Source organism: Herpailurus yagouaroundi, unplaced genomic scaffold, assembly GCF_014898765.1.
Source record: "Herpailurus yagouaroundi ecotype Mexico unplaced genomic scaffold, PumYag 163, whole genome shotgun sequence".
Taxonomy (NCBI): Eukaryota; Metazoa; Chordata; class Mammalia; order Carnivora; family Felidae; genus Herpailurus; species Herpailurus yagouaroundi.
In genome coordinates, this window is record NW_024412404.1 from 31,004,075 (window position 1) to 31,020,268 (window position 16,194).

At 34.4% G+C, this 16,194-nt stretch overlaps 1 protein-coding gene across 1 annotated transcript in view; it reads left to right on the forward strand.

Annotated features, from left to right (window-relative positions):
- The window catches only part of KIF20B (kinesin family member 20B), a 73,633-nt gene that overhangs the window by 31,116 nt on the left and 26,323 nt on the right, over positions 1–16,194 (forward strand). Inside the window, exons 20-23 of the mRNA XM_040486907.1 lie at positions 1,749–2,976; positions 3,313–3,451; positions 9,845–9,964; positions 12,158–12,218. Of these exons, the coding sequence (XP_040342841.1) occupies positions 1,749–2,976; positions 3,313–3,451; positions 9,845–9,964; positions 12,158–12,218 (1,548 nt within the window). The remainder of the gene's footprint in view (positions 1–1,748; positions 2,977–3,312; positions 3,452–9,844; positions 9,965–12,157; positions 12,219–16,194) is intronic.

Here is a 16,194-nt window from a genome sequence, read left to right on the forward strand (position 1 = left end):
GGCAGTTCTGAATATGTTGTATAAATCTTTTGATAGAAAACATTTAAAATTTTCTGGAAGAACAGTATGAGTATCTGAAAAAAAAATCAGGTACAAAACAAATTCATTTTATTTACCTTATGTTATGTAATTATCCCAGTCTTGAAATATAGTAAAATTAAAAGAACAACATTATTTGATCACAAAAGTTTTATTGAGCTTTCTGTATTCACTTGAGGGTTTAGGGACTATATCCATATGGTATGCGTGACTCAAATTTCTCAACTTAGGATAGATAGGATCTATTTGTGAGTTCTGAATTTCTGATTATTCTCATTTTAAACTTGCTTAGATCCCATCTCTCCTCATGAAGGGTTCAGACAATTTTATAACTTGTCATTTTAAAGGGCAAGAGGATTCTTTTTTTAAAAAAACATTTCTAAGTTATGAAAAAAAAAGTCCAGGACTCTTATCATCCTCATTTAGTTTTTTTAATTAGTCATTTCCACTGATGAAGTCATAGGTATAAATATAGCATGACAAGTAGAGAATTACATGAAATGGGAAGTAAAACAGAAATCTGAACCAGTGGAGACTGGATCATTCCACTTTGGGACGACTTGCCCCAACTTTGTAAAAGGTTAGGAGACACTCAGATGGAAGAATAATTTATTGGTTGAAGATTATTTAAAAAAAAAAAAATCCGTAAGAGGAAGTGGGCTCGTTTGTTGTAAAAATAGGGTAAATCTTTAAGATTCCAGAGTAGCTGGAATCCTTAGAATAAATTAAGAATCTTGAGGCAGTAAATTGGGAAAATGTAACTACAAACATAAGAAAAGCTTCAAAAATAAACTAAGCAGCTTTTAAGATAGTGAGGCTATACAGCAAGGGTAATGCCATGTTTTCCCCACCCTCTCTATGAGGCAGAGGACACAATGTGAGTTACAGATAATAAAACCTTATTCAGTGTACTTTTAAAATTAGTCTGTATTAAAGAAAGATCTTGGGATTCCGAAATGAGATTGCACAGTTACCCAAGAGCATTTAGACAATTAGGTGAAGGAAATGAATACGGATTGTATTTGAAAAATAGAAATCTACTGATAAGGCTTGTTTTTGTATCCATACTGTCGAAACTGAGATAGGTGATGTTATTATTTCTGCTTTACATTTGAGGAAGTGGTCTTAGGGTTGGGGAGTTTATTGACAGTTATACAGCTAGTGAAGAAGGGTAAGGCAATATCAGAGTTCTCAGAATTTCAACGATTCCCCCCTAATTTTAGCTATTAAAATAAGGTACTCAGTTTTCAAGTCATTAATTCAGTAGATCTGTAATACAATTGTACTTTAAAATTGTTCTTTAAGGTTTGGGATGTCCACCTTAAGTGTCTCATTATGTGATTTCCTTCCCTCTGTCCCATGTTATAATGATAACAAAGACTTGTATTAGAAAATTTAGATAATATTGAAAGTTATAAAAAGAAGAGAAATAACTGGTAATCCTGCTCAGGTAGCTACCATCTATTTTGGCATGCTTCCTTTGCTAACTCTTTCTGCATTAATTTAAGGAACTATAATTTTTACATCAATGGGCTTATGTGGGTGTATGTTTTGCAACCTGTTTTTTCTTTTTCACTCAATGCCCTGTTTCTGTTTCTCATTAAAAGTTTGCTTTCATATTTTTTGTATGTTTTAATATTGGCCTATAGGGTAATTTTTTGGTTTTATTAATGTTTGCCAGATTAATAACAGTTTTCTTATTTTTAAAGGACCTATCCACGTAACTCCAACTGAAGATGAAAAGAAAAGTGAAGAAGTGCAGAAGACCATTTCAGAAGATGAGGAAGGCATTAGAATTTTACAAGAAAATAATGAAGAACTGAAAACATGTCTACTCATGGCTGAGAATGAACTTGAAAAGGAAGAAAAAGCAGAATTAAACAAAAAGATCATTAGTTTGCAGCAGGAACTTTCTTTTTCTGAAAAGAAGAGTTTGACTTTAAATATTGAGGTCCAACAAATTCAGTCAAATTATGATAATGCAATTTCTGAATTACATGTGCTGAGAGGTATAAATCAAGAACAGGAGGAAAAGATTGAGAAATTGTCAAAGGAAATAGAAACCGCTAGAAAAAATATCACAACTAATGTTTCACAAATAAAAGCAATGCAAGCAAAAATAGATGAACTACGAATGCTTGATTCAGTTTCTCAGATCGCAAACATAGATTTACTCAATCTCCGGGATCTGTCAAGTGGCTTTCAAGAGGATAATTTACAGAATACACAGTTACACCTTTTAGATAATGATGGTTTGGTAAGTAAGCAGGTTAACGAATATCATATTCAAGAACTCGGTAGGGAAAGTTCTTTCCACTCTAGTATTGAGGCCATTTGGGAAGAGTGTAAGGAGATTGTAAAAGCCTCTTCCAAAAAAAGTCATCAGATCCAGGAATTGGAACAACAAATAGAAAAATTACAGGCAGAATTAAGAGGCTGTATGGATGAAAACAATAGGCTAAAAACAGAGGAGAGGGAGAATAAAAATCAAGGTGACCTACTGAAAGAAAAAGAAAATCTTATACAACAGCTGAAACAAGAATTGCAAGAAAAAAACATTTCTCTTGATGTTCAAGTACAGCATGTAGTTGAAGGGAAGAGAGCACTTTCAGAACTTACACAAGATGTTACTTGCTATAAGATGAAAATAAAGGAACTTAAAGCAATCTTAGAAACTCAAAAAGATGAATGTAGTCGTTCAGCCAAGTTAGAACAAGAAATATTGGAAAAGGAATCTATCATCTCAAAGCTAGAGAGAAGTCTGAAGGAATTTCAAGCAAATCTTCAGGATTCTATTAAAAACACCAAAGATTTAAGTGAAAAGGAAATCAAGTTGAAAGAAGAAATCACACAGTTAACAAATAATTTGCAGGATGCAAAGCATTCACTTCAGTTAAAGGAAGAAGAAAATGAAACCAACTGGGAAAAAGCAGAAAAGTAAGATAAATGTTATTAAAATATTTAAAAATGTGCAAAGCATTTATTTTATTGGTTTTCCTATGTAGCTTTTAAATAATAGATGGGCATAACTTAATCTAATACAATATAGCATGTATGATGAGTAAAGAACTTGAACTTTGTTCAAATAGACCTTTGGAACCCAAAGTTATGTGCAAAAATCTGTTTATAAAAATCACAGGAAAGCCTTTCTGAAGGACTCATTGGACATTCCAGGTTTGTGAAAATAGAGAATTTTGTAGATCGTTAGCAGTTACACATATGATCTTATGTGTCTAGTGGTGGTCACTATAGAACATGATTTGTGTTCTTTAGGTTGAAAGAGGAACTCTCTGCAAGCTCTGCTCTTACCCAGAATCTGAAAGCAGATCTTCAGAGGAAGGAAGAAGACTATGCTGAGCTGAAAGAGAAACTGGCTGATGCGAAAAAACAGATTGAGCAAGTACAGAAAGAGGTAGGTTATTTGAAAAGTTGTATGGCCAACTTAAATAACAAAGATTGTTTCCCTTCCATAACACATTTTTTAGACACAGATTTTAGAATGAAACAGAACATTTACCAACTCCACAATTTTTCTTAAAATGCTGAGAAAACTTATTTCACAGAAGAAAATTTAGCCAGCTTCAACAAACAGGAATGTTCAACGTTAAGAAAACTATGTGGGGGAGGTTGATGGGGGAATAGGTGAAATAGGTGAGGGGGATTAAGAGTCCACTAATCATCATAAGCACGGGGTAATGTGTAGAATTGCTGAATCGCTACTTTGTACACCTGAAACTAATATAACTGTATGTTAATTATCCTGGAATTAAAATAAAAAACTTAATAAATCTCAAAAAAAGAAAAAAATGTGCCTCATATAGGATTAGAATCTTTTTTTCTTTTAAGCACTGCCAAGTTCAAGTTCCCCCAGAAGTAAAAATGAAACTTGTTTGCAGATAATAAGTGTATGCAGTATAGTTGTAACAAATTTTTATTAGTTTAATATTAAAATAGGAAATGTAATCACTGATTGCAAGTACAAAATACACAAAAGTATATACAGTGAGAAAAAAAACTCCCTCCTTCCTAGCCATCAAGTTTCTCTCCAAGGCATCAAACGATACCAGTTACTTTCTCTTTACTTCTTCCTTTCTCTAGCCTTCTTTCTTCTCTTTCTGTAAAAAAAAAAAAAAAAAAAAAGAAAATATCCTATAGACACTGTTGTGAATCTTAGTTTTTTCACTTAATAGTGCATCTTGGCTGTCTTCTCATATCAGGATAATGTCAAGAATCTCCAGGGGCGCCTGGGTGGCTCAGTCAGTTGAGTGTCCGACTTCCACTCAGGTCATGATTTCGTGGTTCAGGGGTTTGAGCCCCACGTTGGACTCTGTGCTGACAGCTCAGAGCCTAGAGCCTGCTTCGGATTCTGTGTCTCTCTCTCTTTCTGTCCCGCCACCCTCACACTCTCTTTCTCTCTGTCAATAGTAAATAAACATTTAAAAAAAAAAAAAAAAATCTCCAAATGAACTATTTTATGACTACAAACTGTATTTGCCATTAGTTAATTGGTCCTGTATTATTAGACAATTCAGATAATTTTGTCTTCTGCTGATTGAGCTTATGCAGCAAAGTCATTTGAACATTTACAAGAAATTCTGTGATACATAAATTCCCAAAAGTAGAATTTATGATTCACTGGTTTGTGCATTTGTAATTTTGATGCATTTGTAATTTTGATACTCTCAATGCCAATTTGTAAGCCAGAGGTAATTATGAGAATAAGAGAATATTTTTTCCACCCTAATCCACAAAGTAGTATTTTATCATACTTTTTGATATTTGCTAGTTTGACAGGTAAAGTATGTATCTCACAGTAATTTAATTTGCATTTTTCTAATTATGAGTGAGCATCTTTTTGTTTAAAAGCCATTTACATTTTTTTCTATGAACTGTGTATTCATATCTTTGGCCTTTTAATTTGGGTTATTGATTTTTTGTTTTTTTCAATTATTTTTGCTTTATAGGAGCTCATTACATATTTAGGAAATTAGCCTTTTTAAAGATATAAATTGAAGACCCCTTCTCCTCATTGCTGTTTTTCTTAATAGGGTTCTTTTTTTGCCTTAGAGCAAATTTTGATTTTCATGTATTTAAATTTATTTATTTTTCTTTCATGACTTCTTGATTTTGTCTTGTACTTAGAGTTTTTCTAAAGCTGAAAGTTGTTTTTTTTAATAAATGTGGTTTTCTTTGTTTTTTTTTTTTTTTTTAATTTTAAGCTTTTTATTTTTAAGTAATCTCTACACCCAATGTAGGGCTTGAACCCATAACCCCAAGATCGAGAGTTGCATGCTCTCCCAACTGAGCCAGCCAGGCACCCCTAAAAGCTGAAACAATTTTTAATTTTTTTAATTATTATTTTTTTAATGTGTATTTATTTTTGAGAGAGACAGAGACAGTGCGAGCAGGGGAGGGGCAGAGAGAGAGAGGGAGACAGAGAATCTGAAGCAGGCTCCAGGCTCTGAGCTGTCAGCACAGAGCCCGACATGGGGCTCGAACTCATGAATTGTAAAATCATGACTTGAGCCGAAGTTAGGTGCTCAACTGACTGAGCCACCCAAGTGCCCCAAAGCTGAAACGGTTTTAAAGAATTATTTTTTATTATTACTTTGAGTTAGTTAAAAAGAATACTTAAATGTGTCTGGTCTGAAGAAATTGATATAGCAAATGCTTGTGGGCCCCATCCCTACTTATGCTTCCTACCTCCATAGAAGTTACTACACTGAACGTTTTGTGTTTAATCTTTCTTACCTTCTAAAAATATAATTTAAAACCATATTTATTCTTTATTTCTAAGTATATTGTATTTTTCTGAGACTTTTTATTTTTCACATCATATTTCTGAGATTCATTTATGTATATTGTAATAATCACTTTTACTGCTGTATAATACACCCTTGTGTGACCTTCTGCTATTTATTTATCCATTCGCCTATTGCCATTTAGGTTTGTTTTTTTTTTTCTGTTTTTTGCTGTAGAAACAGCATTCCTCTTTTATACATGCCTGTGCATATACTTGTGTGAGAGTTTCTATTCCAAGGGGTGGAATTGTTGCATTGGACGATGTGAAGGGGTATTATTGCCATTTGGAATTGCATTCCTCTGATAATTAATGAAGTCCAGCATCTATTCATGTGTTTATTGGCTATTTGTCTGTTCTGGTTACTAACTACTCTGTGAAATCATTTGTTAATATTTTCTCTTAATTGTGCTTTTTTTTTTAAATTAGTGTGTAGTATTTCTTTATTCTTGATTCTTTGTCAGTTAAATATGTCACAAATATCTTGTTTTGTCGTCTTTTGATGATTGAAGTTCTTTATTTAAAATCTTTTTTTTAATATTTATTTTTGAGAGAGAGAGAGAGAGAGAGAGACAGGCAGGGCACAAGTGGGGGAAGAGCAGAGAGAAAGGGAGACACAGAATCCAAAATAGGCTGCAGGCTTCAAGCTGTCAGCACAGAGCCTGACGTGGGGCTCAAACCCACAAACCGTGAGATCATAACCTGAGCCGAAGTCACACACTTAACTGTCTGAGCCTGAAGTTCTTTATTTTAATAGTTTTATTTTTTACCATTCTTTTGAAAACCAGACCACTTCATTTTTCAAATGTACTTAAAAGCCAGCATCTGTCAGTGCTCCACTTATTTCTATGATTCTTATTTTCACTCAGTTTTTATCTCTGTATTTCTTAACTTTTTTTTTTTTGCTAATTCTTCAATGCATTTAAAAAGATTAAATTTATTTTTTTTTCATCCAGTATATATATATTTTTTCAACAGAGGATTGGTTAGTTTATTCTAAACCATTTGAAATTGAAGTTCTGGAATAGTTTATTATTTAATGTAAAAAAAATGCCCATAATAAGATAGCATTAATGTAAATTAAAAATGAATAAAAAAGTTAGAATGGATATGAACTTTCTGATTAAATAAGCAACAATTTTCATGCCATTAGGTCTGTCTAGTAAAGAAAAGGAAGGGGGAGAGAAGCTCTTGCTATGGACCCAGTTCCCCTCTGCACTTTTGTGGATAGAGGTTCTTTTCTTTCTCTGCCAGCTCCTTAAGCACTGTGATGCCTGGAAGCTTTGGCCTAAGTTCTGTTTCTTCATTTATAGTGATTTGTAGAGATGTGTAAATTGTATTTCTCATTGTTTCATCAGCACAATTTATAATTTATAAAGTTTTCAGAATCATCAGTATAAATAGCAGGATTCTGATTTAAGTACAAAGTTAAGAGCTAAGCTTTCATGATAATATGGGAAAATGCTTGTGTTATAATATTAAATAATAGAAGGTGAACCCAATTTTATATATAGTCAAACCTTGAACAGATAAGTTTGAGCTGTGCAGGTCCACTCTTTTCTTTTCTCTAGCTTTACTTTATTGTAAGAACACAGTATATAATACATATAACATACACATGTGTTCATTGACTTTATGATATTGGTAAGGCACGTGGTCAGGTTTTTGGAGAGTCAAAAGTAATATGTCGGGGCACCTAGGTGGCTCAGTCGTTAAGTGTTCGACTCCTGGTTTTGGCTCAGGTCATGATCTCACAGTTCATGAGTTCGAGCCCTGTGTCAGGCTTTGTGCTGGAAGTGTGAAGCCTGATTGGGATTTCAATCTCCCTCTCTCTCTGACTCTCCCTGGCTTGCTCTCTCTTTGCTCTCTCTCTCTTTCTCTCTCTCTCAAAAATTAAATAAGTAAACATAAAGATATTAAAATGTAATACATCAGTTTTTGACTGCATAGAAGATATGTATCCCTAACCTCTGCATTGTTCAAGGGTCAAGTGTATATGGTAAGATTAAAAGTTTGTGAACAATCTGCATTAAAATATAGACTGCAAGGAAATATATAAAAAGATTACATATTTTGATTAACTTAGGCAGCGGCATAGGTAACTCTTTTAAACCTCTATTGTTGCATTTATTACTATCTTATAGTATGTATTCATTATAATAAGGGAAATATAACAACGTTTTTAATCAGTGGAAGGAAAATATAAATCATACCACCATAGGTAAAATGTAAAAAACCTATGGAGTTTCATATAAGTATATACAGAAAATTTCGAAGTTACGTGACAAATATTTTAATGGTAGATTAGATGAGGAATGTTAGACAGTAAAGATGACCTAAACTATAATTAGATAATAGGAAAATTCTTAGATCAGTAAGCTAAAAGCAATGTGGTATAATTTGGAAAAGCATTTGTTTGTTACTCAGAAGATTTGGATCCTTCACTTTCTAGACACGTAACTTCCTGGTTTAAGATACTATTTCTGAGCACCATGATTATCAGTAAGCATTCTCAAGGATGGTATAATTAACTTCTATTCACATGGAACCAGTTACTTAATAGTTCATTTTTCCAATTAAATAATAGCTCCTTTTTCTAATTAAAAACTTAATTGTATATATTATTTGGAAATATTTCTTAACATTTCTCATTTCTCTCTTCTGTTTAAACATGACCACTCTTGCCAGTCCATCTATCTTTTTTTAGATCTTTGTGTATGCATTTGACTTAATATATGTATGTAACTGCTGTGTATGCTTGTATGTGTCTATTTTTATAAATGGAATCATGTATATATAAATATTGCTTTTTAACTCTAGTTTTGAGATTTTTTTCACACCACTATTTACAAGGGTATCTCTTTTTATGTTTTATTGTATAGATGACCACTGTTACCCTAATGATGGTTATTAAGGGTATTTTTTCTTTTTCAAAATAATATGTAGTGTCAATGTAAGTAATAATAATGACAACAACAATAATAGCTTACTCTGGGTCAGTTATTCTGAGTTTACATATAACATCTCATTTAATTCTCAGACATATTAGGGGTAGGCATTGTTTTTAACTTCCATTTAATGGATAAGGAAACATGTACTGAGAGATCTAACTTGTCCAAGTTCACTTAGCTAACAAATGGTAGAGCCAGGATGGAAACTAAGGTGGTCCTTATGTGCATATTGGTGCAGCACACAGTCTTTATTTCTTGTTGGCTGATAGTTTATGGCTGTAAAATTGGTAAGGATGGTTTTATTACTCTAAGTCCCATATTTTTTTAAAAAAATAAAAATAATAAATATTATTAATGTATGATTATAAAGGTAATATGTATCTATTGTGTAGTAAATTTGGAACATTCAGAAAGCCTAAAAAGAAATGTAAAAATTCCCTGAAACCAAACCACTCAGAGCTACTATTATGGTATTTCCATGCTTTTTATGAAGGGGAGCTTTTTTCAGTTTATAGCCTTCATTTTATGAGATCTCTAGGATTGGTAGAGAATTGTAGAATTATGTTACCAGTAATCAAAAATCAGTTGACCTTCACTTGCGTGGATAACTTTTGATCTTATGATTGTTCCATTTTCATCCTCTGTGGGCCATTGTTAGCTTTTAAAGTATTTCTTGTATTACTGATCCCGTTACTCAGTAAACCTTGGAAACCTGAGCCAGTATTTTCCTCATAGAGTATCTCTATTGATTTTTCTGTGATAATGATTTTGCTGTTGCAAGGTGCTATGTTGATTCTTTTTTAGAGCACTTAGAGAATTTGAAATTCTTAAAATATTATAAGAAGAAAGTGATCTTTTCATATGCACTCTCCTTTAGTGTATTAAGACATTTCCTATAATTTGAAGCCATATCATAGTATGTTAGACTCTGTAATTTTTCTAATGGGTTTTAAAGGATACGAATCTTTGAACCAGTGGCCATGAATTTTAAACAACGAAAAGCAGTTAGTATTATAAAAAACATTTAATTTGTTTTATAAACATTACTTTGTAGGTATCTGTAATGCGTGATGAGGAGAAATTGCTGAGAATGAAAATCAATGAACTGGAGAAAAAGAAAAACCAGTGTTCTCAGGAAATAGATATGAAACAGCGAACCATTCAGCAACTCAAGGTAACAGTTTTGTTTTTAAAATAGTTTAAGTAGATTTTGTTGGTGTATTTTAGTATCTACTTAAATGTATCCATTCTTACAACAAATTCTCTTTTGGCTATTTCTGGAATCTAAAATTTTTTTTAATTCCTTAAAATTAAGTATGGCCATAGTGATTTGCTTCTAATGAATAGAGTACGGAAAGGAAAAGGTAGTATCTTTACAGTAGAGAAACCTGGCAGGTAGCACCTTAACCAGGTGTTCGAGAATAGCGTCACCAGTAGTAAGTCATGTTGAGACCATGTGCTTCCTGATAGGATGTGTCCAGAAGGGCAGGGCCATCTCATGTGGTATTTTACCCCCAAATCCATAACCTCAGTTTAATTAGGAGAAAACATCAGACAAACCCAAACTGAGGATGTTCTACAAAATACCCGACCAGTAAAAAGTGTCAAGGTTATTAAAGAAAAAGATTACCAAGGAATTCTCACAGAATAGAGGAGACTAAGGGGAAATGATTGCTAAATGCAATCTTCGATCCTGTATGGGATCCTAGAAGAGAAAAAGGATGTCACTGGAGAAACTGGTGAAATCCAAATAAAGTCTGTAGTGTTCATTAGCATTATTGCATCAGTGCTAATTTCTTTTTTCATACAAAGATGATTTTTTCCATATTTTAAATAATAGAGAATGGAGACTCAACTGCTCATTCTTCTGTCCAGTGTTTTGCAATTTTTAAATAAATGTACTTTGATAATGTAAGAGTTAACATTAGGGGAAGCTACGTGGAGGTTATACAGGAGATCTCTTCTATCTTTGCAACTCTTTTGTGAATCTAAAATCATTTCAAAATAAAAAGTAAAAAGAAAGTGAAGCTCATGTTCTAAAAAAAATATTTTTCGGGGCGCCTGGGTGGCGCAGTCGGTTGGGCGTCCGGCTTCAGCCAGGTCACGATCTCGCGGTCCGTGAGTTTGAGCCCCGCTTCAGGCTCTGGGCGGATGGCTCGGAGCCTGGAGCCTGTTTCCGATTCTGTGTCTCCCTCTCTCTCTGCCCCTCCCCCGTTCATGCTCTGTCTCTCTCTGTCCCAAAAATAAATAAAAAAACGTTGAAAAAAAAAATTTAAAAAAAAAATTTTTTTCAAAAGGACACTTAAAAAGCAAAATCCCTTTATAAGTGATTATATTTTGCTTGACATCAATTAAGTGGATTGGGCAACAATAAAAAGAATGGATTTGTTGTATTCTTTGCATGTTTGCTTTTAAATGAAGCAAACCAATGAATATTCAGATATAAACACACGATTTAAAATTTTTTTAATGTTTATTTCTTGAAAGAGAGAGAGAGAGAGAGAGAAACAGAGCATGAGCAGGGGGAGGGGCAGAGAGAGAGAGGGAGACACAGAATCTGACGCAGGCTCTAGGCTCTGAGCTGTCAGCACAGAGCCCGACGCGAGGCTGGAACTCACAAACGGTGTCATGACCTGAGCCGAAGTCAGATGCTCAACTGACTGAGCCACCCAGGTGCCCCAACACATGATTTAATTTTTAACTGAATGTAATCCTAATAAAGCAGCCTGTACTTTCATAATAGGATTCAGAGATTTCCAGGTTCTGTAATGATTCATTGTAAAATTTATAAAGTAAGGAGATAGTGTTGACACTAAATGAGACAGGGAATGAAGGATTACCAGATAGGTTAAAACTAGAATTGGGAGATTTCCAGTGTCCATAATTTAGTCTTGCCTTTGTGGCTCCTGTTATTTTTTTCAAACTTCCCAGCTACTTTCTATGTAGAGGGTTTGGAGGACCCTATTTTTTCAGCTTTTTAAGTTTATTGATAGGGAACTTTTTTTTATGGTTTTCCTTGTTCCTTCTATTGTTAAATGTATAGTGAGCCTCCATATCCTCATTTCTACTTTTTTGGTGTATAAGAGAAACCTGGTAGCTTAAAATATTGAGTAAATAAAATGACTGGGCAGTAACTTTGAGGTAGATTAAAGGTATCAAGTTGTTTTTGTTTTTGTTTTTCTTATTACTACTCTCACCCTGCCCTTTTCTCCAAGGTGAAAAAACTTGGAAATTTGAGACTAGTAATCAGCCTTGTAGGAGAGAGATTTCAAACCTAACATTGAACCTTATTTTTAAATCCCAATATTAAATATTGGTGTGCATTTTAGTTACATTTGCATTTAATTCCTGTTGTTTCATTTTGCAGGAGCAGTTAAATAATCAGAATGTGAAAGAAGCTATACAACAGTATGAGAGAGTATGCAAAGGTCAGGAGCAAATCTCTATTTCCGGTACTAAAATAACTGCATAACAATTGATTTAGCATTTTCCTCTGAAAATTATAAAGTAACGTCAACATAAGATGTAACTGTATCAAAGGAGAAAAGCATTGATTTTTTTTTTTTATTTATTTGTTTTGAGAGAGACAGAGAGAGCACAAGCAGGAGAGGGGCAGAGAGAGAAAGGGAGAGAGAATCCCAAGCAGTCTCTGTGCAGTCAGCACAGAGCCTGATGCAGGGCTCGAATTCACGATACCATGAGATCATGACCTGCGCCAAAATCAAGAGTCCCAGACACTTAACCAGCTGAGCCACCCAGGCGCCACAGAAAAGCATTGATCCTAATAAGTAACTTGGCAACATAAAGTTTATTGTTAGAAAAATAAAACATTAAAAAATGCTCAGTTAAAGGAATATTGATTTCTAGATAATGGCCACTATTTTCTGAAAAACAAAGTCGGTTACATAGGTCACAATGAATGGAATAGATTTCTAGCAAAATCATGTAAGAATATATGTCAAGTAAAACATCTTTAAAATTAAAATATTTTTAAAAAGTTTTTAAAAACCATTAAGTACTTCAGCTTCACATCTTATGTGCTGAATTGTGCTTTTTTTACTCAGATTTTACTTTTAAATTTGAAATGTAAAATTACCTTTGTAGATGATACATCTTTCTATTTGTGATATTATGTGCATTCCTCTACTGCCCGTCACTCATCCCTCAAACTCTTAGTTGTGTGGTTAGTAGAGCTGGGATTTGAACATAGGTCTGTTTCATTCTTAAGTTTCAGATTCTCTTCACTAATTCATGCTATTTGTATTTGGCCAACTAAAAAGAAGGGGTAGGTCAACCAGATTATTTGTTTAGATGATTTGGACATTTGTGGGATTAAGTAGGATCAAATATTTCAGTGTGTGTATGCATAAATATACTGTGTATATATCTGCACACTGTCCTGTTTTCTCCTGCCTGCCTTTTTAGGCTTTTGTCCCTTAACATTTCTTATTTCTATAATGCTTTTAGGGATTTTCTTTACTTTGACTCTTTTGTCATTGTTGATAAATGTGAATAGATCTTAGCTATTCTGAAAAAGCATGCCCTTGGACCAGGATATAGTTTCTATCATATTTTAATTTTTCCTCTCGTTGCACAGTATTGAGAACTGTGGCATAGGCCCATTTTGACAACTTTAATCTGACTTCCATGCTCTTGAAACTTGCTCCCAAGTCACTTATAACCTACGTATTTTCAAATCTATTAGCTTTTTGCAATCCCTCCTTTCCTTTGTCCTTTCTTTTATTTTGACATAATTATTCACTCTCCTCCTTTTCCTCCTTTTCATTTTTTATGTAGCATTTATTGTGTGTGAGTATATTTTTTTCTGAATAAAATGGTAAATATGTAGCTTCCCCCCTTTTGAGACTTGTCTCAGCTGTTGTGATATGTTCTGTACCAGTTGCTGCCTGTCTCTCAGAATGAGCCTCAGCCACTGTGGCAACTTTCCTAACGAAGGCCTCATCCTCTTTGTTCCTTTTGTTTTCTCATTTGAGAGTTCATTCACTCCTGTGATTTTCATTCCCCAACAAACACAAAGGGCATTTTCACTTTGGCTTCTATATGTCCATTTTTTTTTTTTTTAATTTTTTTTTTTCAACGTTTATTTATTTTTGGGACAGAGAGAGACAGAGCATGAACAGGGAAGGGGCAGAGAGAGAGGGAGACACAGAATCAGAAACAGGCTCCAGGCTCTGAGCCATCAGCCCAGAGCCCGACGCGGGGCTCGAACTCACGGACCGCGAGATCGTGACCTGGCTGAAGTCGGACGCTTAACCGACTGCGCCACCCAGGCGCCCCTCTATATGTCCATTTAAACACTGAGTGCCATCTACTTAGCTATCTTAGTATAAAATTCTTGTTTTAAAAATTGAGCTATAATACCTAATAATTACCTTTTAAAAGTGTAATGCTGAGTGCATTTTAGTAAATTCACAGGGTTGTACAATCACTATCATTATCTAATTCCAGAACATTTTCATCACCCAAAAAAGAAACCCTATACCCATTAGCTGTCAATCCTCAGTCCCTGTCATCTACTAACATACTTTCTGTCTCTGGCTTTGCCTGTTGCAGACATTTCATGAAATGGATGCATACAATATGTGGCCTTTTGTGTCTCACTTCTTTCCCTTAGCATGTTTTCAAGTTTCATCCATACTGTAGCATGTATCAGTACTATATTCCTTTTTGTGGCTGAATAATATTCCATCATAACAAATATACCACATTTTATTTATATATCCGTTGCTGGACACGGGTTATTTTTACTTTTTGGCTTTTATGACTATTTGTGTATAAATTTTGGGGTGGACATATGTTTTCAGTTCTCTTGGAGATATATATCCAGGAGTGGAACTACTGGGTCATACGATGATAGCTCTGTAATTAAGTTTTTGAGGAACTATGAAATTTTCCCTCAATGGCTATACCATTTTACATTCTTACCAACAGTGAATGAAAGCTCTCCAAATAGTTCCCAGAATTGGTTATTTTTCATTTAAAAATTTATAGTATTAGTTTCCTAGGGCTGTTCTAACAAAGTATCACAAACTTGGTGCTTAAGACAATGGAAGTTTCTTTTCTCACGGCCCTGAAAGCAAGAAATCTGAAGGTATTGATAGGGATATGCTTCTTTTGAAGGTTCTGGGGAAGAATCTTTCCTTGTCTCTTCTGATTTCTAATGCTTGATGGCAGTACTTTGTGTTCATTGGCTTATGGCAGCATAACTTCAATCTGTCTCTGTTTTAACATGGCCATCTTTCTGGTTTTTTTTTTTTTTTTTTTTTTTTTAGTTTTTTTAATGTTTTACTTATTTTTAAGACAGAGTATGAGTGGGGATGGGGCAGAGAGAAAGGGAGACACAGAATCTGAAGCAGGTTCCAGGCTCTGAGCTGTCAGCACAGAGCCTGACGCGGAGCTCGAACTCACAAACTGTGAGATCATGACCTGAGCCCAAGTCGGACACTCAACTGACTGACCCATCCGGGTGCACCCTTTTTTTTTTTTAAATTTCTTAATGTTTAACTTATTATTTTTTTTTTAATTTTTTTTTTCAACGTTTTTTTATTTATTTTTGGGACAGAGAGAGACAGAGCATGAACGGGGGAGGGGCAGAGAGAGAGGGAGACACAGAATCGGAAACAGGCTCCAGGCTCTGAGCCATCAGCCCAGAGCCCGACGCGGGGCTCGAACTCACGGACCGCGAGATCGTGACCTGGCTGAAGTCGGACGCTTAACCGACTGCGCCACCCAGGCGCCCATGTTTAACTTATTTTTAAGACAGAGAGAGAACGTGATGAATGGGGATAGGGAACATAGCCATCTTTCTTATGGGTGTGTCTGTATTGGTGTCTTCTCCCTATGTGTCTCTGTCCAAATTACCCTCTTCTTAAAAGAAGACCAGTCATATTGGATTTAGGGCCCACTCTAATCTAGTTTACCTTATTCTTAACTTGCTTATATCTGCAACTACTCTCTTGCAAATAAGGTCATATTCATCGTAGGTGGCCATGAATTTTGTGGGGGGGACACTAACCTAACATGCAGGTAGGTATAAAGTATTATGTCATTGTGATTTTGATTTGCATTTCCCTAATGACTATTGGTATTGAGCATCTTGTCTTGTGCTATAGGCCACTTGTATATCTTTGGAGAAATTGAAGTCCTTTGCCCATGTTTCATTTGGGTTATTTGTCTTTTTATTATGGTGTTGTAAGACTTCTTTATATATTCTGGATACATGACTTATCAGATAGATTTGCAAATGTTTTCTCCCATTCTGTGGGTTGTTTTTCATTCCCTTGATTGTGTCCTTTGATGCATAAAAGTTTTGGATGAAGTCCCATTTATCTGTTTTGACTGATTGTATTTTAGGTATCATGTCTAAGAAACTGTTGCTTAATC